Source organism: Mixophyes fleayi, chromosome 1 (assembly GCF_038048845.1).
Source record: "Mixophyes fleayi isolate aMixFle1 chromosome 1, aMixFle1.hap1, whole genome shotgun sequence".
NCBI lineage: Eukaryota > Metazoa > Chordata > Amphibia > Anura > Limnodynastidae > Mixophyes > Mixophyes fleayi.
Window position 1 is genome coordinate 306228507 of NC_134402.1, and position 25192 is coordinate 306253698.

At 43.1% G+C, this 25192-nt stretch overlaps 1 protein-coding gene across 1 annotated transcript in view; it reads left to right on the forward strand.

Annotated features, from left to right (window-relative positions):
• Positions 1-25192, forward strand: part of IPO4 (importin 4) — a 109015-nt gene that overhangs the window by 47867 nt on the left and 35956 nt on the right. The window contains exons 10-17 of the mRNA XM_075211157.1: positions 1657-1824; positions 1902-1955; positions 3503-3612; positions 5626-5734; positions 18124-18253; positions 18558-18671; positions 18912-19025; positions 19268-19391. Of these exons, the coding sequence (XP_075067258.1) occupies positions 1657-1824; positions 1902-1955; positions 3503-3612; positions 5626-5734; positions 18124-18253; positions 18558-18671; positions 18912-19025; positions 19268-19391 (923 nt within the window). The remainder of the gene's footprint in view (positions 1-1656; positions 1825-1901; positions 1956-3502; positions 3613-5625; positions 5735-18123; positions 18254-18557; positions 18672-18911; positions 19026-19267; positions 19392-25192) is intronic.

Genomic DNA, 25192 nt, shown 5'->3' on the forward strand with positions numbered 1-25192 from the left:
GAGGCCCTTGCGGTAAGAGCAGCCCCAACTTTCGTTGCTACTATCTCTGCACAGCTTGTTCATGTATCTTTGGTGTGGTTCTAGGTTCTCTAGAGTTTAAATACGCACTGAGGCTCTGGAATTACTGCCTCTGGCTTCTCTTCTCTGGCTCCCACGGGCTCACCGCCCAAAGAGTGTGCTCCTACATCTGGTAGTCTCTCACTCTCTGATGGTTTGGGACTCTGTCTCTCAAAGGCATGGTCTTTCTTCTCAACCTTCCCTGGTCCCATTATTTAAGTCCCCGGAGTTCCCCCCAGGTCTCACCCCCTCAAGTTTCCTACTATGGCATTTTCCGGTGATTAGATATCTTAATGATTTGACTAATACTGTAATATTTCCTCAATTTTCCAATATCCAATCATAATTTAGAGTGCCCATGAGATGTTTTTACCAATACTTACAACTTCGCAACTTTTGAAGTTCCATTATGCTTCCTCTATCCGCCCGTCCCCGCACCACTTTTGAAGCTCTGTATCTTTGCCGGTCCTCCATGAAGGGTCTAATTTCCACACACTCCGAACTTGCCCCGTCTACCTCTGAGATCTCCACAAAGTGGCCTGAGAAAGGGACCTTGGTGAAACCTTTGCAGATGATGACTGGTCTGAGATCCATGATAATGCTGCCTTCAGCGCCACATGTGTCAGAACTCGAGAAAATATATATAAGGTCTTTTGACACTGATATTATGTGCCTTCCTGACTTAAAAAAAAAAAAGATGCTTCCTGACTCTACTGATCGATGTTGGTGAGGATGTTTCCTTGAGGGTGCGTTCCACCACCTATGATGGGACTGTTCGAACCTGCCCCACTTTTAGCTAGATATAAAAAAAAATTAGATTCAGGCGAATTGAAGTACCTTTAGAACCTAATTTTTTTTCTGCTTCCTCTAATTAGATTATATCGGCACCTGTCTGCTTGCGGCGGACTGGTGGCAGCATTTCCCACCCCCCCCCCAAATCAATACAGGCCATAATTAATGGAGTATGGCATGTGCATCGCATGTAATTTATGACCGGCATCCTTAATAATTATTCTAAATCTTTTACCAAGGCTGTCCCTCTTTACATTTTTCTCACCCCTCTCTTGATCCCACAGTATAATTGACTACCTCCTGTTTTCTCTTCTTCTGCCCCCCCCTCCTTTGCTTTCTTTCGATACTTGCTACACCTGCTCCCCAACCCCCTAAAAATTGGGTTGTAGTGTTTGAATTTACTTATAGCATGTCTGGTAGCTTGCTTAGTATTCAGTTGTCTTTTACTGACACTTGTTTTTGCTGTTTTTATTAATTGTTCACTTACTTAGCCGACTTCTTTTTTTGACCTTTCATAAATAAACTATTCGAAAAAAAAAGAAAGTTCAGCAAAGCTCAACACAGCATACTAGTGTGTTGAGTCAAGCTCATACAGCGTACATTGAAAAGCAGTGGTTCAAATGAAACCAGTTGTAAGTGGAATATTGCAATTATTTGTTTTGTATCAATTCATGAATGTAAGTTGCAGGAATGGTCAGCTCTCCTGACAATTTTGTGTTCGCCATATTTGTCAGTATAAATGTGCGCTCAAAGTGGCTTGGCTGAGATGGACACATAATTATTATAATATGATCTGTATCTTTTTAGTCCATCTTGAAACAAAAGCTGCTGTCTCAGATTCTCAATGCTATTTTCCCCATCATGTGTGCTGAGCCTCCTCCTGGACAAATGGACCCAGAAGACCAAGAAGATGAGGATGAAGAATTGTTGGAAGAGGGGGCTGAAGTGGAGTCACCCAAACACTATGCAGCTCAGGTCAGTCATAGAGCACAATTCTCTGTTGTGTTTAGAATATGGATAAGATTTTCATGTAATGTGTTTTTGTATTACAGGTGATCGACATACTGGCTCTTCATCTGCCGCCTGAGAAATTGTTTCCTCAACTGGTACATATACAGGATAAGTCCTCTGACTTTCTAATTGATTAGTTCCATCAATACTTGACTAATGTATTGGCCATTAATAAGTCCTTTAATTCATTATTCTTTGGTCTTGAAAAACATTTTTGAACCTCTGCTTCTAAAAGTATGTTTCCTTCTGTTTCAAGAATCATTTTATTCTAACCGTTTAATTTTTTTTTCTTTTACTAATTCTGTTCATTGTATCTGTAATACCTATATGCAAGGGGGATACAAATCCCGGTTGACATGGCAACTAAAATATGCCCAGTACCAGTACCCTGGTAACCGATGCATGTTCCTCTTATATGTTCTGGCCTCCCTTCAGATTCCTCACTCCTGCACTTGTCCTGCCATTTGTACCTCGAATCTACTCTAGAATGCTGTGTTATTTGTGTTGTTACAGTGACTTGGATCTCACTTCTACATTTGCTGGCAATCCCGGTGATTTTATGACCTGGGATTCTGTATAGAAGTGTAATAGCACAAATATATAGAGATATAAGTATAAATGCGAGCACATGGTATCGGGCTGGTGTTTATTTAAGGTGACGCTAACCGCCACCGACACGTTGTTTTGTTTTTTTTTTATTTGTCTGGTGTGCAGGAAACTACTTCTCTTTTTTTTTTTTTTTTTTTATCTTGTAGCTTTGGGTATCAGCATTTCTGTATGATTCTGAGAGTTTGTTCATACAGATTCTAGGGTACTATCCCAAGGACTTTTGTCCTGAGTGCCGCAAATTGTGGGAGATATATCCTGTTCACTGCATTCATCTGCCACTCGTGCATGCTGTAATGCAGGAGTGTATAAATTAGCATCTGGTTTTTTTTGTTACAATATTCTTTATTTACATCCAAAATTAATACATTTTATATCCTTTGTTGTCTATTTTTTTTTTATGTTTGAGGGGACTTGGATATGACTTTTGTAATTTGTGTAAAGGCAAATTGCTGGTAGATTTTTTTTTTTTTTTTTTTCGTTTTTCAAAAAAAAAAAAACAGTTTGCAAACTTCTGGGGTGAATTTATCAAGCTGTGGGTTTGAAAAAGTGGAGATGTTGTTTATAGCAACAAATTAGATTTTAGTTATCATTTATTTAGTACATTCTAAGAAATGGCAGCTAGAATCTGCTATAGACAACGTCTTCTCTTTTTCAAACCCGCAGGCTTATACATTTACCCCCGGAGTTAATTATCCACATGTAAACCAGTTGAATAGTTATATTTCCGTTAATTGATGTTGAATCTGACTTTCCTGATTCGATAAAGTAATTTTTACCACATTTTGCTTGTCTCTGTGATTGTCTAGAATTGCTCATGGATGTCTGACTAATTGTATATGAGACTGACTAGAATTCCTATATATATATATATATATATATATATATATATATATATATATATATATATATATATATATATATATATAGTGTAGACGGATAGATGTATGCACACAAACACTCACTCTCATTTGTCTCCGAATTCTTTCTGTTATATGTCCTTGTTTGCTTTTCTTACATATCTTTTCTTTCCAAGACACCACTCATGGAGCCATGTCTCCTTAGTTCGAATCCCTATCAGCGGAAAGCTGGCCTTATGTGTCTTGCTGTTCTAAGTGAGGGCTGTGCAGACCACATCCGTAACAAGTATGTATAATGAACAATAGTAGTGAATAAGTGTTATCAGTAAAGAATACTCCTGATGTAGATATCAAGTATGTATTCCAATGATTATATGTTAGCTGGATAAGAAACACTATCACATGCTTGGACTAGACAATTGTGTTGTACATTGCTCTTTGCCACTTTTTTTATTTTCCTGCATTATTTTTAATTTAAGTGCTGTCTCAAAGGGTTTATATCCTTTAGCACTACTTATTTACTGCTTTCTAATTACTATGATCAATGGGGTCCCCTGCAGCAGTGTAAGGTGTGAGAGGCTGTGTCAGCTCTCATAAGTAAAATGGATAAAGAAAATTCTAATTTCTCTTTCATCCTATGGGGGACATTTAAGTACAGAGTCTCATCACTAGAGTTTGGCCACTTTAAATTGGTTCTAAAAATACAAACTCATCCCACTCTAAAAAAAACAACTGAATGTGGGTACGGTGGTATAAAGTGCCCACCGAAGTTTGGCGCTGTTTTGGATGGCTGCCATTGGCTGACTGAAATTTTAAATCATTATGTTCTTCTTTTTATTTTACTACTCTTCTACTGGCATCACTACAGCGGCAATGGTTACAAGATTCCTGAAGAGTACTAAGGAGATGCCAATGCCAGTATCGCCTCCTTCACTCACCCACTTGCTTCCACTGAGGGGCTGTATCTCTCAGAAACCCATTCACTTACTCCGCAGGTAGTGACCAGAATCCCTGTGTCTCCATTGCCATCATAGACCTTCACCTGAGCGAGCACTGGTAGTGAAGCTTTAAGGTTAGCCATGGTCTGTTGCTGGGGCCTGCACCTGAATGTGGTGCAGGGTCCCTGGTGTCATGGGGAATGTGTGAGGTGGAGGCTGGCTTTCATTGTATTCCCGCACTAGTCACAGGGAGGCTGAGCTGGTTGTCCTTCAGGATGGCAGCCATCCCTTTGGTAGTTGGCCCTGGAGGTGCTTTCCCTATCCAACTTTTCATTTAGCAAACACAGTTGGAAGACTTTGGAGCAGGAGGCACTGTTTTGTATCTATCTAATATTATTGTATTTAATCTCATATGAAAACTGGGTTCTTTGGACTAAACCTTCCTTTCAGCCCAAAGTAGCCTCCAAGTTCCACCTAAAGCAGCCTTAGACCATGTTCAGTTACTTGGAAGAAGAAATCTCTCTTTTACTCAATAGATGTTGTCAGGGCTTAGAGGAAAAATGTTATGAGGATGCCGGAAATGCGCAGGACTGATAACCTTTTGGTCCTATATGATGGCCAGAGAAGAGGTTGGCCCTGTGTTCTTGCAGATCGTTGTTAGTTGGATTACTTTGGTAATTTAGCCAGGTTTACATTTGAGCAGGACAGTCTGTTCTTGAACAGGTAACGGCACAATCTTCTAGGTCGTTGAGTTCCTCTTGGGAGGCATGGCACAGGGCCTCAGTTGTCTCCCTCAGATTATTGAAGGAAAAAATGTAATTGTCTAGTCTGAGCTATTTGTGGGTACTCTAAATAAAGAAAGCAGGAAATAGACACATTATTCTAGACTCTACACCTTTCCCTAAACTGTAGTAGAGCAATACAAATTGATTATAGCATTTTAGGGTGGTTATATAGGGGTTCCTTAATTGCGTGAAGATAATATGTATATAATTCACCTTGAAACTCTCTTAAACCATTACATAGGTGTTAATGTGGTTGACTGTTTTGTTTATCCATACACAAAGCAAAGAGGTTAACTAGTACTCTTACAGATAGCTAGCTATCTACTTGAAAACTAAACCATGTTCTCATATATGGAACATATAGGTAAACCATATTGTTAAGTCTTACCATGCTTTTCTTGCTTACCTTGTTATTTTTTCCAACATAAAGTTAAATTATTTCCGCTTCCCCATGTCACCACCAGCACAGCTATTGGTGTACATATGGTATTTAATGCAGGGCGCTTGCTCTTTAATTTAGCTTTTATTTTAAAGATTCATTATTGGTTTTCAACATATATGTCTATCGTTTGGCAGGCATCTCCAATCTATGCTACAGTTGGTATGTCAGGCTATCACAGATGACAGTCATGTAGTCAGGAATGCAGCACTCTATGCTTTGGGGCAGTTTTCTGAACATTTGCAGGTAAAGTAATATCTATTTCTGGAACAATTGCCCTCTAGGTCTGTTGTATTACCCTTCATTGTTTGTGTTTCCCTTAGTGATCATCTTTATCAGTATATGTTTCTTAGTAATGTTTTTTTCTCTGTTGATTGGTTTGCCACATGATTTTCTATTTATGTACCACTGATCAAGTTGACAAATTATTTCTTCTCTATATGTTTGTCTTTTTTTTTTTTTTTTTTTTCTTTTTCCCACTGCTAATATTTTAGTGTAATATTTCTTTATTCAGTTTATGTTTTGGTAAACAGTTAAGCACATTTTCATAGCATATCACCTGAATGTAAATATATTTCTTCAAAAGATATCAGAGATACATTTTTACCTTAGAGGACAATAAAAAACTATACAAAAAAAACCATAAATAACAAGAGGGGGTTAGCCCCGAAAAGAAGAAGAGGGAGAGGGAACCTGGCGAGTCCACCTGGGCTACGCCAATAAAGAAGAAAAAGAAGATGGATAAAAGGAGGGGAGGGGGGGGGAGGGAGCCACTCAATGAAGAATGTAGTCAGGGTTGAGCGCTGTCAGCTAAAGAGTTAGAGATTGGACTCGTCAACAATAATAGTTTCCCGGACTCTGTGAATTCAAACCACCTACAACATATAGTATTCTGCAAACTTATCAGTTGCAGAGAATGTCAGATCATCCATTCTCCTAAAGAAATCTAATTTCAAGAGCCACTCTCCTGTAGATGGTGGTGTAGAAGACATCCAGTGGATCGGAATTACCGCTTTGGCAGCTGAAATGAGATAATTCACACATGATTTTTTGAGGCTAGAGATTGGTGAGTTGGTTTAATCTAATGACCAGAAGGCAGGGTTATTGTGGACTTCGTCTCCCAGTATATCTGAAGAAACCGCTCTGACCTGATTCCAAAAGGGTCTAAGCACAGAACAGTCCCATAAGATATGAAGGGTAGTGCCAGGGGCCTTCTGACATCTCCAACAAACATACAATACCCCTGGGAACATTTTAGCCAACTTCCCCTGGCGGAAACAGCGGATTGTCAAAGATGGGAGACAGAGGAGATATGGGTGAGGATATATGAGTAAATTATCTGAGTTTTGACCACCTTGAAATTGTAGGACCTATAGCAGGAAGTTTAATAGTGGGTAATTTACTCAACCACAGGGTGAACCGGGGTGAAGAGGGCGAGCTCGCACCTTTTATACTAATCCACTGTTTCTCACCACTAGAGGTCGTCCATTCTACGATCCTCCCCAACAGAGCTGCATTGTGGTAAGAAGGAAAGTGTGGGAATTGTAAGCCCCCCAGATGTCTACGCCAATACAAGACTTCATGTTTAAAACGAGGTCTTTTCTCGACCCACACAAAATCCCTTACCACTCACTGAAGGTCAGAGAACCATTTGTCAGGTATATGTATTGGGAGTATCTGTAAGAGATAGAAAACACGCGGAAGGACATTTATCTTTATTATGTTGACCCGACCTTACCATGAAAAGGTCTTGCCATGCCACTCTCTCAGGTCTGATCGGAGCCGTGATAATAGGGAGCCAAAATTAAGGTCAAAGAGACGTGACAGGTTACTGGAAATCAGCACACCTAAATACTTAATATGATGGGGGTGCCATTGGAATGGGAACGCTTTTTGGATACCCTCAGCCACAGGAGAAGGCACCGAAATGGGTCACTGATTTTGATTAATTAATCTTAAAATTTGATAGAGAACCAAAATGCTGGAATTCCCTGGCAAAATTTGGAATTTAAATAATCGGATTCGTAACCATAGCTAGGTCATCAGCAAAAAGAGCTAATTTGTATTCTACTCCCCCAACCTGTAATCCCGAGATGTCAGGGTTTGCTCAAATGGACCTAGCCAGAACTTCCGTACAAAGCACGAAAATAAGGGGTGAGAGCAGACAGCCCTGTCTGGTGCTATTGCTAATCAATACTGGATCCGAAAGTGTCCCGTTAATTTTAATACGAGCTGAAGGCGAGCAGTAGAGAGCCAAATATCTGTGAAGCGCCAGAGGGCCCAGACCCAAGGGAGCAAGCATACACCGTAGAAATGACCAATCAGTACGGTCAAATGCTTTCTCCGCATCCGTGGATAAAAGCAAGGCTGGAGTGGTAGAGGACAGAGCCACGTAAATCAAGTCGATGACCCTAATCATATTGTCCCTGGCCTCACGACCGGGAACAAATCCAACCTGGTCAGTATGTATCGGATCCGGAAGAAGAATCTTCAGTCGATTGGCAATAAGTTTTGCATAAAGCTTAATATCGACATTAAGTAAGGAAATCGGGCGGTAGCTTGAGCACTGGGATGGGTCTTTGCCCTCTTTGGGAACCACAGTGATATGAGCCTCTAAAGATTGTGAGGAAAACGGGACATCTTCCGAAACTACATTGAAGGCTGACATCAACAGGGGAAAAAATTTCTGTTTAAAGGTTTTATAATAGGAGATTTAAAAATCCATCCGGGCCTGGTCTTTTACCCAAAGGGGTGTATTTAATTCCTCTAATTTGCCATGTGTTCTTCCAGTAAAGAGATATCTGAATCGGAGAGAGTGGAGAACCCGACCTCCCGAAGCTATGCCGATATCTGAGGGGACTTGTCTGAAAAGTCAGACCAAGGGGCTTTCTCTGAAATGTTAGAGGCGTGAGTAGTAGGAGTGGAATGAGGACAATATGTCTGACGTAAACTGGCAATCCGAACCTTTATCATTTTTAATCACTGCAATGAAGGATTTGAGTCTTTGTGATCTAAGGTTGTGGCCTTTGGGATAATCTAATTTTATTCTTTCATACATGAGTTTGTTTAGCGTCGACTTAGCTTCAGTCAATTCCATTAGTACCTCAGGCGCCAAAGCAGCTTTGTGTCTGGAATCCAGCTTTGTAATTTTTTGGAGAAGCTGAGTTTTAAGAGGTTCTCTTTCTTTTTTCATATAGGAGCCCAATTTAATTATTTTCCCACGAAGAACACATTTATGAGCTTCCCAGAGTGTTACCGCTGAAACCTCTGAAGTGAGCCTGTTCAATTTGGGTTCTACAATATGTATCTTGTAGAAGGAGTTTAAGTTTCCATGAGCAGCTTTTAACACTAGAATGGGCCAGGTGCAGGGTAAGGGATATAGTAGCATGATCGGACCAGGTCGCTTGGCCTATGGATGTGGAGTGAGCTAAATGAAGGTGCCTGTGTGAAAAAAAATAAAAAAAATAATCGATGTGGGAGTAGACTCCGTGTGGATAGGAGAAGAATGTGTAGTCAGTCCCTCACCGTAGGGTGTTGTAATCCATCAGTAAGAGGGAGGAAGAGAGGGCAAGGACTACGTCTAGTATGAGTAACCGTTGGAAGACCTTGGTTGGAGAAAAAGACATTAGGGAACATCAAAGACAATCAATACAACAAAGTTTAACAGCTGTAAATCAAATAGAGAAGATCTTATGGACGATACAGAGAGCCTGTAGAGAAAAGAGCAAACGGCAAAAAACCAAAACAGCATCATAGAATGACCGTATCAATGAGAGAGCCTTGAAAGCCCGATCCAGGCGACGATCTGGACAACTAGATGACCCTGGTTGAAGAAGAGCTAAACGCTTTATTAAGGTATCTCTATCTCTATGAGGAGTCTGTCTACGCTTGGACGCAGATCTCGGGTTGCTGGCCCTCTGCCACCTTTCCGATGATGGGGGGTGAAGCCTAGCAAAATAGTCCTACCATTCCGGAAGCTGGATGGTTTGGATGTCCAGAGCTGAACAGAAAGGGGGCAAGATCTGAGGGAACTCTTACAGATTCGGTTCGGCCACTCAAAGTGGCCTGAAGGCCAAAGAGAAAGATGCATCTAAATTTGATGCTCTTATTCCGGAGGGCATCATCATACGTCTGAGTTGAAGAGTATGCCAAGAGAGGTCCAGGAAAACTTGAATTTTCTGTCCATTCCATCGAGAATCCTCACCTTTTGAATAATTGCCTCTTTTTGGGTGTAATGTTGGAGGCGACAGATAACATCTCTTGGTCGATCTGATTGAGCTCCACGTGGTTTCAGGGCCATGTATGCTCTGTCAAAAGGGATGGGCGTGGATTGGTCTTGAACTAGAATTTCGTTGAAGTTTTTGGTCTGGAATGGGACCTGTTCCGGTAGTGTGATGTCTTTCGGGATACCCCAGATCCGTGATATTATTTCTGCGACCCTTGTTGTCAAGATCGTCCACTCTAGTCTGGAGTAGATGGAGCTCCTGAGCTTGTGTCTCCAGTGCCTCCTGAAATCTATCCTGGCGATCTTTTGATTCCTCCCTGTGTGCCTCCACAATGGCTAACCGCGAAGCGTGTTGTGAAAAGTCTGCTTGGAGATTAGCAACTTTCTTACGAATAAGTTCATGAAGTCTGGTCTCCAGGGATTTGAAATCTTTTTTTCGTCGGGAGTTCATCCTTTGTGGGAAGCGACTTAAGTTGCAAAATGGTACTTGGCCAGATTGAGAGGTTGAGTCAGAGGTCGCCATTTCAGCCGGTGAGGAGATATCGGAAGCTATAGAGTGAGGAGACAAGGCCGCAGGTGAGTTAGTGGAGGCAGCGGAAGGTGAGGGACACCTGAGAAACTGTCTGAGATCCGAACATGGTGTGCATCGAACAATTTCTTGGAACCCCGCTTGGCAATACTTTTCCTGTCTTTGCTCATGAGGAGTACCGTATGTAGATTGAAGTGATCAGCCTTAAGTTACATGCATGAAGTGAAAAATGCAGTTACCTTTGGTCACGCTCCCCCTGCAGTGACCTAGAGCGCCATGCGGCCAGAGCACAGACCGGGTCTACAGTTACATGGTTCGGAGTAGTAAGTGGAGAATCAGTGGGGTCAGCGTGTTATATTATGCAGATCTCGTCACCCTTCCAGATCCGTTCACTTGTAATGAATTATAGCAGGAACCATATAGTGGGACACGAACTGGCCATATTTATGAAATGAACAAGAGTGATGTCTGCACTGTTCCTCGTTCGCCACCTGGTGGCAGCATGTCACCAAAAGCAGATGTAGTGATAGTTAGCTGGGCCAGAGAGGATCCAATATAGGGCGATATAAACAGGCACTAATTTGACCACAGGGCAGAATGCCTCAGCCGGACTCCTACTACTTGCCGGTCCACCAAAACAAAGACCACACCTGTCACCGAGCAGCCAGACAGATGTGGGTGTCTTATCGGATGTCAGCCGTGGAGCTCCCCACCAGCTGCTTCCACATAAAGGCTCTTCTATAATGGGGAGTTTTCGTGGCCATGTAGTCTCCATGCTGAAGGCCAGATAACAGTGCTTAAGGTGTATTCGTTGAACACCGGCAGTACGGAGAGCCGCAACCTCTGGTCCGGGCGGCGGGGAGAATCCCTCAGATATTGAGCCTCAGCTGGGCAGAGGAGGTCGGAGCCCCGGGTCTCAACAAGCAAGGTGAGTTTCGGGGGACAAAGAACCCCTATCCAGCGGGGAATAGTCCAGCCGTCGGTCCCGTGGTACTTCTATAATGAAATGATCAGGACGCTAGGCCGCAATCCCGGAGCCTGGGTAGACAACGGAGCCACAGGTGGGGTATCTGCCGGCCACAAAAATCTTTTGATGGGGCTCTCAGGAGGGTAATGCTGGTCAAAACTAGGGGTGTGCACCGGCCACTTTTGGTGTTTTGGGTTCTGATTAGCTTGAGGTTTTGGGTTCTGATTGGTTTTGCCAAAACACCCCACTAAAGGTTTTGGTTCTGATTTTGGGTTTTGGGTTCTGATTTTTTTTTGAAAAAAGCATAAAAAGTGCTAAAATCCATTATTTTGTTTTTTTTTCCACTCGAACACTATTATTAACCTCAATAACATTCATTTCCACTCATTTCCAGTCTATTCTGAACACCTCACACCTCAAAATATTGTTTTTAGTCCAAAAGGTTGCACCGAGGTAGCTGGATGTCTAAGCTAAGCGACACAAGTGGGCGGCACAAACACGTGGCCCATCTAGGAGTGGCACTGCAGTGGCAGACAGGATGGCAGTTTGAAAAACTAGGCCCCAAAGAGCACATAATGCCAAAAAAAGAGGTGCAAGATGGAATTGTCCTTGGGCCCTCCCGCCCACCCTGATGATGTTGAAATAGGACATGCTCACTTTAACAAACCAATCATTTCAGCGACAGGGCCTACAAAACTGTGGCTGAAATGATTGGTTTGTTTGGGCCCCCACACAAAAAAAGCAATTCATCTCTCCCTGTACAACTAAACTGGCTCTACTGAGGTAAGATGTCGTCCTCATCCTCATCCTCTGATTCCTCGCCCCCTTCAGTGTGTACTTCCTCATCCTCACACATTATCAATTCGTCCCCGCTGGACTCCACAATCACAGGTCCCTCTGTAGTCTCTGGAGGCCAGTGCTGGTCTTGTTCATAAAAATGAATTATCAATTCTTCAATCATCATCTTCTCAACGTTTTGCAGAAGCAACCTCCTTCGCCGCTCACTGACCAGGTTCCCCACTGCACTAAAAACTCTTTCGGAGTGCACACTGGAGGGGGGACAACTCAGGTAAAATAGAGCCAGTTTGTACAGGGGCTTCCAAACTGCCTTTTTTTCCTGCCAGTAAAAATAAGGACTGTCTGACATGTCTACTTGGATGGTGTCAGCAAAGTAATCCTCCACCATTTTTTCAATGGTGACAGCATCCAATGCAGCGACAGTAGACATGTCTGCAATGGTTGGCAGGTCCTTCAGTCCGGACCAGATGTTCTCAGCATCCCCGCCAGCGGGTCGTTTAGGAAATCTCAGCTGTTTCCTCGCAGCCACAGGTGTGGAAGAAAATGAAGGAGGAGCTGTTGGCATGTCACGGTCATCTTCAGAGGACAATCTCCTGACCAGCAGGTCTTTGCACCGCTGTAGACTTGTGTCCGCCGGAAACAGAGACACACAATATACGCTTTAAACCGAGGATCGAGCACGGTGGCCAGAATGCATTCCTCTGACTTTAAAAGAGTGACCACCCTCGGATCCTGGCAAAGCGTACGAAGGGCTTCATCCACAAGAGCTACATGCTTTGTGGAATCGCAATGCTTTAACAGCTCCTCCCTCACTTTCTCTAGCTGCTTCTGCAACAGCCTGATCAGGGGAATCGCCTGACTCAAGCTGGCAGTGTCGGAACTGACTTCTCGTGTGGCAAGTTCAAACGGCTGTAGAACCTTGCACAACACGGAAATCAGTCTCCACTGCGCTTGACTCAGGCGTATCCCCACTCCTTTGCCTATGTCGTAGGTGGCTGTGTAGGCCTGAATGGCCTTTTTCTGCTCCTCCATCCTCTGCAGCATAAAGAGGGTGGAGTTCCAGCGCGTCGCAACCTCTTGTTTGAGGTGATGGCAGGGCAGGTTGAGGCTTTTATGATGTTGCTCGAGTCTGCAATAGGCAGTGGCAGAATGCCGAAAGTGTCCAGCAATTTTGCGGGCCACCGCAAGCATATATACACCCCTGTCCCTCTTCAGGTAATGCTGCACCACCAAATTTATTGTGTGGGCAAAACATGGGACGTGCTGGAAATTGCCCATATGTAATGCCTGCACAATGTTACTGGCGTTGTCTGACACCACAAATCCCCAGGAGAGTGTAAGTAGGCTAAGCCACTGCAAGATTATTTCCCTCAGTTTCTCTAAGAGGTTGGCAGCGTTGTGCCTCTTACTAAAACCGGTGATACACAACGTTGCCTGCCTTGGAACGAGCAGGCGTTTTGGAGATGATGCTACTGATGCTGCTGCTGCTGTTGCTGCGGAAGGCGATGCATCTACCCAGTGGGCTGTCAGTCATATAGTCCTTTGCCCTGAACCACTTGTCCACATGTCCGTGGTTAAGTGGACAGTGGGTACAACCGCATTTTTCAGAGCACTGAGGACACTTTTTCGTACTTCTCTGTACATTCCGGGTATCGCCTAGTGAAGTGGAATCTCGGCGGGATTTGGTACCGGGGACACAATACCTCCATCAACCGTCTAAATCCCACTCCACTGATGGCGGACACCGGACGCACGTCTAACACCAACATAGCTGTTACGGCCGCAGTTATCCGCTTTGCCATAGGATGACTACTGTCGTACTTCGTGCTCATGGCAAATGACTGTTGTACGGTCAACTGTTTGGTGAAAGACGTAGCGTTCTTACGACTTCCCCTCTGGGAAGATGACCGACTAGCAGCAGCGGCAGTAGTAGGCGTACCGCTGCAGGATCCTCCGGAAGAATCCCAGTTTGAAGAGGACTCAGTCATGCCGGTGACATGGCCTGCAGGACGATCTCTGATCGAGATCGTGGAGGAAATTGACGAGGAGGGTGTTGCTGGTGTGGATACAACAGGACCAAGGGATTTAGGTGTCCCTGGACTGCTGACGGTCCTAGCCACAGGTCCTGAACTAAACACTGAATTATGAAGGTTCTACAGGTGACGTATAAGGGAGGATGTCCCTAGGTGGCCAAGATCCTTACCCCTGCTTATTTGAGCTTTACATAAGGTACATATGGCCATGCATTTGTTGTCCGGATTGGGATAGAAATAATTCCAGACCGAAGAGGTGGATTACTTGGTCTTCTGGCCAGGCATGACGATGTGCTTTTTCATCCCATGGACAACAACTGTTTCCCCCCCTGGTGCCTCATTTAAGATAACCACATCAGCATCCTCCTTGTCAAGTTCCTCCTCAGCGCCAGCTACATCAATATCCTGCTCCTGGTGTACAACATTGACACTTTCATTAGCCAAATCTGTAACTGGACTGTGGGTGATCCTTCCAGCATATGCAGAGGGCGTGCTGCAAATGGTGGAAGGAGCCACCTCTTCCCGTACAGTGATGGGAAGGTCAGGCTTCGCAACCACCAACACCCTTGGACTCGCCTTGGGGGTTTGTGATGCCATCTCTTTAGAAGGCAGAGTTGTTTGCTGTGTTGTTGATGACAGCTTAACTCTCTCAATTTTTTTAGGGGGGGGGGGGGGGAGGAGGAGGGCTTAGATCCTTGGGTGAAGCTGAACCACTAGTCATGAACACGGGCTAGGGCCTAAGCCGTTCCTTGCCACTCTGTGTCGTAAATGGCATATTGGCAAGTTTACGTTTCTCCTCAGATGATTTTAATTCTAATTTTTTGCTAATTTTAGTGAACTTTGGCTTTTTGGATTTGACATGCCCTCTACTAGGAGATTGGGCATCGGCCTTGGCAGACGACGTTGATGGCATTTCATCGTCTATGTCATGACTAGTGGCAGCAGCTTCAGCATTAGGAGGAAGTGGGTCTTGATCTTTCCCTACTTTATCCTCCAAATTTTTGTACTCCATTATAGTTTAATCTCTGGTACTAATATTTCTGGACTGCAGGAACAGTGAACGTAGTTTAATCTCTGGTACCAATATTTCTGGACTGCAGGAACAGTGAACGTAGTTTAATCTCTGGTACTAATATTTCTGGACTGCAGGAACAGTGAACGTAGTTTAATCTCTGGTACTAATATTTCTGGACTGCAGGAACAGTGAACGTAATTTAATCTCTGGTACTAATATTTCTGGACTGCAGGAACAGTGAACGTATTTATATATTGCAGTACTAATATTTCTGGACTGCAGGAACAGTGAACGTATTTATATATTGCAGTACTAATATTTCTGGACTGCAGGAACAGTGAACGTAGTTTAATATTGCAGTACTAATATTTCTGGACTGCAGGAACAGTGAACGTATTTATATATTGCTGTACTAATATTTCTGGACTGCAGGAACAGTGAACGTATTTATATATTGCAGTACTAATATTTCTGGACTGCAGGAACAGTGAACGTAGTTAAATATTGCAGTAATATATTTCTGGACTGCAGGAACAGTGAACGTATTTATATATTGCAGTACTAATATTTCTGGACTGCAGGAACAGTGAACGTATTTATATATTGCAGTACTAATATTTCTGGACTGCAGGAACAGTGAACGTAGTTTAATATTGCAGTACTAATATTTCTGGACTGCAGGAACAGTGAACGTATTTATATATTGCTGTACTAATATTTCTGGACTGCAGGAACAGTGAACGTAGTTAAATATTGCAGTAATATATTTCTGGACTGCAGGAACAGTGAACGTATTTATATATTGCAGTACTAATATTTCTGGACTGCAGGAACAGTGAACGTATTTATATATTGCAGTACTAATATTTCTGGACTGCAGGAACAGTGAACGTAGTTTAATATTGCAGTACTAATATTTCTGGACTGCAGGAACAGTGAACGTATTTATATATTGCTGTACTAATATTTCTGGACTGCAGGAACAGTGAACGTAGTTAAATATTGCAGTAATATATTTCTGGACTGCAGGAACAGTGGACGTATTTATATATTGCAGTAGAAATTTTTTTCAACTTTTTTTTTATCATTTTTTTATAATTTTTTAATAAGTTTTTAATAACAATGGACTTAGCAGGACAGAGCACAGGACACAGCACCACTGGACTCAGCAGGACAGAGCACAGGACACAGCACCACTGGACTCAGCAGGACAGAGCACCACTGGACTCAGCAGGACAGGACACAGCACCACTGGACTCAGCAGGACAGGGCAAAGGACAAAGCACCACTGGACTGATCAGCAGGACAGAGCACAGGACAAAGTGACCACTGGATTCAGCAGGAAAGAGTGACAGGACACAGCACCACTAAAAAATCCAACTTCCCTGTTCTTAGCCCGACTGAAGATGGCGGCGGCAAGCGGGGAATTTATACTATCCGAGTCTCGCGAGATCCAACGGCGGGATTTGGAGTCTGAGCCTTGCTTTGACTGTGTCTCCCCGCCGGAAATACCCGAACAGTGCTCGGATCGCCCTCGGATCCGCACTGTTCGGGTGGGCTCGGATTGCGATAATCCGAGCCCGCTCATCTCTAGTCAAAACGCGGGAGCCAAGTCTGCATGCGTCCGTCACGGATGGGAACCAGTCCACGCTCCTGCTAATATTTTTAAAGCTTCATTACTAACTTCTTCCCTACTCTCCTTGGAGCCGTGAGTGCCGCACCATGCAGATTTGTTTCCTGTGCCTAGTATAATTTCTGTGTGATTCTGGGGATGGGGTTATGAGAGAGAGGACCTTTCTCTATGATTGTGGCTTCTGATTGGTGCTCCTGCTCACATCCCACCTCAACAGCCATTTTAAAGGGAGAAACTAAAGTATTCCACCACTAGGTAGTAGTGCAGGTTTATGTTCTGCTTTTAACATTGTTTTTTTCATCCACTTGTGTTACACTTTTTCCTTTGTATGATGTCTTTACCAGTCTTCTAGCTTTATATACATATTTGTCCATTTATCTGTGAAATCTCATATTCCCCACTATATCTGTCACTACAGTGCAACTAAACTTAAAGTATGAGATTGTCTAATATAAAATAACTAATTTTAAGATTTGCAAATATAAATGTATGCATTTCTGGGGCTTATCAGAACATAACAAGTGAGATAGAAGCTTATCACGATTGGGAGATTTTTGCCCTGTGCACATTAGACTTCCAATCAATAAGTTTATCAAACTATTTTTTTTTCCCAGTAAGTTTATCATTCATTTTTTTTCTTGACTTTCAGTCCACAATTTTTTTTTATTTTTTTTTTAAATAAAAATACATATTCTCTTTTTTTAGTTTTCTGTTGGCTTCTGATGGGAAAATAAGGTTACGCTTTACAGTTGGAGACATTAGCCTACATCAAATAGTGTTCCATTGAAAATATACATCATTGGACTTAATGAAATCATACACTGTTTTAAACCATTGTAATAAGCCTATATACAGCTCTCCACACATATGATCGATCCAAACTAACTGCTTATATGTGGCTCTGCTAATGTCTGAAAACAATTGAATCTTAATTTTAATAAATTGTGGCTGAAAATGCCATCAACAGGGAACAGCTGTCGTTGGGTCTATGGTCAATAGCCATCTGTACTAATTGGGTTATGGGTTGCAGCTGTTTTACCTGACTGCAAAATGTATACAGTTTTGCTATTTTATATGTTGATTTGGTCAAATGTCTGAATCTTAACATTTAAGGCCACATTTAGTGTGACGTGGCTAACAACATTGAATGATGGCTTGCACATGGATTCATAGCAAATGCCAATACTGTAGTATACATATGTCATGCATTATTTCATTAAGATAGCGGAACTTGTACTTGTATACAAGATTTGGAGGATGGCTTCTCATATGATCAACTTCTGTTTTAGGTTTAGTGACATTGTTAATGTCATTTCCAGGTTATTCCAACTAATTTATCTTTTGTGTCACTTGTGTTCTTCCCTCTATCCTATAAACATTCTTCTAGCTCTTCTAACTGCTTTGTATTACAGTCTCTTGCCTCTCTCTCTCCTAGCCGGATATCAGTGGCTATGCAGATGCTGTACTTCCGCTGCTCCTGAATTACTTGTCTGCTGTGGATCCTTCTCATACTGCGCATCTCACTAAGGCTTATTATGCTCTTGAGAACTTTGTGGAGAATCTTGGTGAGAGTTGATAAGGAAACCAGTGCGGTGGTACAAAATAAGTATTTGCATGATCAGTAAAATGAGTTAACATGTTTATATAGTAATTTAATTACAGTTTTTTGCTACAGTTTTTGTGTTTCTTCTTTGCTGAAGGTAGATTTTAGATATTTTTCATTGGTGTGTTTTATGAGGCAAACCTTTTATGGGCAACTATAATCTTTGTTTGTGAGTGCATGAGTGGGATTAGTGTTGCTAGTTGATATTATGACGAGACAATGTTACAAGCTTTAGTAATATGGAGATACGTTTTGCTTTCCTGCAGGCAGTAAGATTGAACCATACCTGCCCACCTTGATAGAGCGGATATTGATGTCTCTGAGTAGCTCAGATAATACCAGACTTAAGGAGCTGTCAGTGAGTGCTCTAGGTGCCATTGGTGAGGGAATATGTGATTTGTCTTCTGTATCACCTTTCTCTTTTATTGTCTTATGATCCCATTCTTTTCAGACTGACCCATTTACTCTATTTCCCTTCTTATGTATTCTGTCCATCAACTGTGGTGCCTGTTATGCTTCCTATCCTGCAAGTTGTGACCACATTCTTTTCTGTCTCTATTTATAAATCATATGTCGCCCGTCTTTCCTATACTTCACTCCTTTGCTTTTCTCTTCCCCAGCCAATGGTGCAGAAGAATTGCTCCGACCATACTTCCCATCTATAATGGAAGTATTGAAAGTTCACCTGGTGCAGACAGGTGAAGAGGGAAGACCTGTACAGATCCAATGTTTGGGTAAGCAGAAAGGGGAGACATAGTCAAAAAGACGAGGTTCATGCTTGTAGTGGGTTTTTTTCCGTTTACTTTTGTATTTACGGAACTGAAAATGAACTTTTGTGTCTGATTTGAAAATATTAGAAATTGTAGAAAATAGGATGTATTATCAAGTTTTGATCTATTAAACTGGAATAGGAAGCTTTTCAATCTTTTACGTTGTAATTTATTTTAGCATTGTGTCTGTTCACCTCTTTTCCCAGAAACCCTTGGTGTTCTGGTCTATGCGCTAGGTAAAGAAACTTTCCTTGCTTTAGCCGAAGACTGCTGTCTCTTAGGACTCAACTTATGTGACAGAATTGATGACCCAAACATGAGAAGCTGCGCGTAAGTCAAAATACAGTAGGGGGTGTGTTTGGCCGTTATAACATTTATTTGTGAAAGTTCAGATTTTAAAAGTAAATTATTAAATATCTATCACATACACAGCTTAAAAAAAAAAAACAACAACATTTTTTAAAGTGTAGAAACTGTTACACATAGTTGGAGTTGCTTGCTTGGGACTTCACACTATGAATCGAAACTAATGCTATTTGTGACAATGGTGTTCTTCACAATTCCTTGTTCAGGATTTTGGTAAACCCTATCAGTTAGGATATCTTGCTCTATTAAATAAAAGGTAAATTACCGTGGGAATCCTTTCTACTTATTGGGTTTACTATTAGATGGGTATTTTCAGCAAGTGCATAACCAGGTGACATTGGTATCACCTCTTCAAAAAAAATACAGTAAAGTAGTGAGAATAAGTGGTTCCAACATCTGTTTAATAGCTTGCACTCCCACAATCCATGTCTTAATTAGACTTCTTATTTCACATTTTTAGGAAAATTATATATTGGAGCAATACATAAGACTGGATATATTAATTGCCAAAAAAGCTTTTTGGCATGTTTTTAATTGTTGCTGTGTACATATTTTGTTTGGTGTGGACTTGGTTATTTTAACCATTATATTATACGGAGATGCATGTTTGAACATATTTGTGTTGTATTGAATTACTTTAATGTATTAGATAATACCTTTTTCTCTTTCATCCAGTCTGGGGGACACTGCTTACCATGGGTTGTGGATGGGAGCACGGGAGTTGGCACCTAGCTAGTTAATCTTTAGCACTGCTGACAGACCCCTCCCCTCTACAATCCCTCCGCCTCAGTTTTTTTTTGGGGGCCCATGGAGTTGGGCAGTGTTTTAGTTTCTGCTAAGTTTTTTTTCATTTAATTTTATTATTTAACTTATCATTTTTTTTTTTTAAAGGAATTTTTTCTTTTGGTGGCAGACCTGGGAGTGTGTTCTATATAGAGAAGGGTAAATAGGGTGCCTGAATACAGAGTGACAAGCGGTCTCTCCGGACCGCTGTCACTCTTGGGGCCTCCCCGATAACCGGCGCTGCCACTGCGGGCATGGAGTGCCGGTTATCGGAGTGAACAAAATGCCGGCGGCCATCTTGAAATCCGTGGAGGAGAGAGGAGCTGAAGGGGGCTATACCAAGATCCCCCCCTCATACATAGGAGGGGGCATCGGGGTGCAAAACCGCAGCGGAGACCTCAATTTGAGGTCTCCACTACTCTGCCATAAACCGCCTTTTTATTTTTATAATGGTGGCCTCTAAAGATCTACAGAGAGACAGCATTATCAGAGGGGGGGGGGGCTAAGACATAGAGCTCCCCTGCCCTCCAGAGAGAAGTGGACTAGCCCGGTCTTCTGGCGCCAAGGAGAAGCCCGGGAAAAGGACACAGATCAGAGGGAGCAACCACCAGGACACTGCTGTTGGACTTCTCCCCTGTTTGGCCTATGGGCTAAGTATCTGACTTATTTAAACACATATTACTGTATTTGCTGACTGCAAAGTGGGCTGGTAGGGGTTATATTGTAGTTCTCCTACTTGCCAAGATATTATATTGTTGTTTAACAAAATACAAGTACAACTTTTATGTCAGATTAGTTGATTACTTGTTTTTTTCACACTGTTCTCTCTCTGTCTCTCTCAGCTAAAAATCTAACAATTTAAGGCTGTGTGTTTGGTGTGCCTTCCTTTGTAAAAATGACAGATAAAGGAAAGGGCCCTATGGCAAAGTATTTTACATGTTCAAGATGTAATGTAAAAATACCATGTGGGCAGAAAGACCCGTTGGCACTCTGCTCTGTCTGCGAAGCAGGGGTCCCCTCTGCGCAAACCCAGCATATTCCAGCCCCACTGACGGAGGAACCGGCCTGGGTGGCCTCCCTGACACAGTCTGTTTCCTCTTTAGCACAGATGATTTCACAATCCACTCAGTTGCTATCTAGTGTGGCAGCCTCGGTGGCTAATAATGCTAGTACACCTTTGGGCCTCCCTGCTACCACAGGTTCTATTGGAACGTCTATACCAGGACCTTCCTCATTGCTTACGGACCAGGCCCCTGTTCCCACAGAACCGGCATGGTCCGCAGCATTTATAAAGGGTTTGTACAAACTAAACCAGTTACTTGAATCCCCAAACATCCCGCCTGCTAAAAGGAAGCGGCCTAGATCCGCTAATCCCCTTATGGTCCTTTCAGACTCTGAGGGTTTTCAGAGGAGGAGGGGGAAATAAATTCTGACCCTGACCAGGGTTCAACCTTTGAAACAAGAAGAGAACACTAAAAGCCAATTTATTGATGATTTGGGTTTAGCGGTGAGACAAGCGTTGCACCTCCCAGAACCGGAGGATCCTACTCCTAGAGACAGAAGTCTCTTTAAGAAGGCCAAAAGGAAGGCTATCCGTTTTCCCCCTTCTGTAGAACTCAGAGATATTGCAGAGGGAGCCTGGAAACAGCCTGATAGAAGGTTCTCTGTTCCCAGAAGGTTCTCTTCCCTGTATCCATTGCAGGAGGAAGACGTGGCTCGCTGGGAAAGTATTCCTAAGGTGGATATTTCAGTAGCCCGTTTGGCCAGACACACTTTACTACCAGTGCAAGGTTCAGCAACTCTGCAGGATGCCAATGATCGCAGAGTGGAATCCCAGCTGAAATCTATATTTGTGGCAGCAGGTTCTTCCTCTAGACCCACATTTGCTTCAGCTTGGGTTGCTAGAGCCATGGAAGCATGGGCAGACCAACTGGCAGAGGCCTTACAAGACTCTGATTTACTTCCCCTGGCTTTACATTTGAAAGAGGCATCGGGGTACCTTTATGAGGCGGCCCAGAACACAGCGTCTGTGTCCTCCTCTATTCAGGCTGCATCTATTTCAGCAAGAAAGTTATGGCTGAAATCCTGGGAAGGAGATTCGGAATCAAAAAAGTCAGTTGAAACCATTCCTTTTTCAGCAGCAGGTTTGTTCGGCCCGAAATTGGATACTATGATTTCCCAGGCAACAGGGTGCAAAAGCACTTCTTTGCCGGTATTCTCAAGTAGGAGCCGGACCCCTCGGGTCAGCTCTTTTCGTCAGCCCTTTAGGGGGATCTCCTTGCCTAGAGGACGGTCATTTAGGGGTAGACAACCAAATGCGCGAGGCTCCTCTGTCAGGGGTAGATCCTCATTTGCAGCTAGGCGCCAGGCCTCCAAGACACAGGAGAAGCCTGCGTCCTGACGATCACTCTACTCTGCCGAAGGTGGTGCCAGTGGGGGGACGTCTGTCTTTGTTTCAGGAACAATGAGCAGCGTCATCCAAAGACCCTTGAATTCGGGGCATTATATCAAGGAGATACATGATAGACCTGCTGGATCCGGTACCACATTGTTTGTAACCCCGCTACCCCGAGATCCAACAAGAAGACAGGCAATACAGGCCTGTGTCGCCTCTTCTTTCGCAAAGAGTCATCTGCAGGGTCCCAGACAACCAGAAGGGACAGGGGTTTTATTCAAATCTGTTTCTGGTCAAGAAGCCCGACGGGTCCTTTCGACCCATTTTAAACCTAAAGAACCTCAATGTGCACTTACGGGTGGACAGATTTCGGATGGAATCCCTGAGGTCGGTAATAAACGGCTTAGAGAAGGATCAGTTTTTGGCTTCCATAGACATAAAGGACGCATACCTCCACGTTCCCATTTGGAGCGACCATCAGTCTCTCCTAAGATTCACAGTGGGGTCCTCCCACTATCGGTTTCGGGCCCTTCCCTTCGGCCTCTCCACAGCTCCGAGGGTCTTCACGAAGATCATGTCGGTGATGGCAGCGTGTCTTCACTTAAAGGGAGTTTAGGTCGTGCCTTATTTGGACGATCTGCTCATCAAATCCTCCTCAGAGATTTGCTTACGTCAGCACTTATCCCTCACCTTGGCAGTCCTCGAGAGCCATGGGTGGCTGATAAACTTAAAGAAATCCCAGATGGTTCTGTGTCAACGCATGGTCTTCCTGGGGCTTATCATGGTTACCAGTCGGCAGAAGGTGTTCCTGCCTACGGAGAAGATCAGTTCAATCCAGGCTATAACAACTCAGGTCTTGTCCTCTCCCAATCCCTCACTTCATTTGTGCATGCGGCTGCATGGGAAGATGGTGGCCTCCTTCAAAACGATCCCCTTCGGTCGGGCTCATTCTCGATGCTTCCAGTGGGATCTGTTACAGAAATGGTCAGGATCCCACCTGCGCTTGGATCTCCAGAGGATCTCGCTGTCTCCGGGGACGAGAGAATCGCTCCAGTGGTGGCTGAATCAGGATCACATGTCGGTGGGCAGGTCGTTTGCTCCATGGTCGTGGATCATAGCCACGACAGACGCCAGCCTGAGAGGTTGGGGGGCGGTAATCCTGCACCTCCGGCTCCAGGGACTTTGGTCTGTTCAGGAATCAGCAATATCAATAAACGTATTGGAGTTGAAGGCAATTCTTTTAGCCCTTCGGGGGGGAACAGACCCTCCTTCGGGGCCATCCTGTCAGAGTTCAGTCTGACAAATGCCACGGCTGTGGCATATGTCAACAGGCAGGGAGGAACCAGAAGTGCAGCCGCAATGAAAATTGCAGCTCAGATTTCTGCTTGGGCAGAACAGTATGTTCCAGCAATCTCGGCAGTATTTATTCCGGGAATAAAGAATTGGGAGGCCGACTACCTAAGTCGAAATCAAATGATGCCGGGGGAGTGGTCACTCCATCCGGAAGTATTTCGGTCTCTAGTTCAGAGGTGGGGTCTTCCGGATATAGATCTCATGGCGTCCAGACACAACAAAAAAGTCCACAGGTTTTACGCAAGGGCAAGAGACCCCTTAGCGGTGGCAGTGGACGTAATGACGTTGTCATGAAAATTCAGGTTGGGATACCTGTTTCCTCTGATTCCCATGCTTATAAAATATGGATTAATTGTGGGAGAATAGGGTTTAAGCGGTTAGCAATCAGCTTGGCAAAATTTTTTAGATCTAAGTTAAGGAGCGCTATGGGCCGGTAATTAGGACATTGTGTGGGGTCTTTCCCTGGTTTTGGAATAGTGATTATCTGTAGAATGCACATTGTAAGTCAAGCGCTGGGGCACCCACAATACAGATATTGCTCTATTCCTATCATAGGATACAATTTTCGATGAAGCCAAATTAAAATATTAAATTTGAAATTTTATTCATACACCATCTAATATAACAAATATATGAAAAATCTGAAACATCCTCAATTTGGAATACAAAGCATCACATTAGTTGGTAAGTTCCACTCAATATATGAAACAGAATATATTCCTTATCTCATGAGATCGTTGCAGAGAGGAACGATTACCTACACCTTCTATATATTCATAACAGGTGAAGCCAATCTTTATATAGATGAAGATATTATTGCATATGGATCCAATATGATACAGATACCCAAATAATAATTAAAAATTAAAAAGTATACATTTCCAATATCCAGAAACCGAATACATGCATGATTCAAAAATTAAGGGAAAGGGAGGGATTAAAAATAGATATTGGATAATGGTAATACACCTGAACAAATAGAATGGAAAAAGTGCATAGAAAAACTTGCTGGTATTGTTGTCCACCGTATGGTTAACGATACATCCAAACACATATATGTAGAGTATAGTTCCACCTATGCATAGGTAACTGCTGTCATCTATAACTCCTTTGTATCATGTATCCGCTTGTTGAACTTGGAGTCCATGTGTATAGCAGTAAAACATAACCACGTGTGGCTGTCTTGTAGTGACTTATGCACTCCGGAAAATATAAAATAATAGGGCTTACCCGG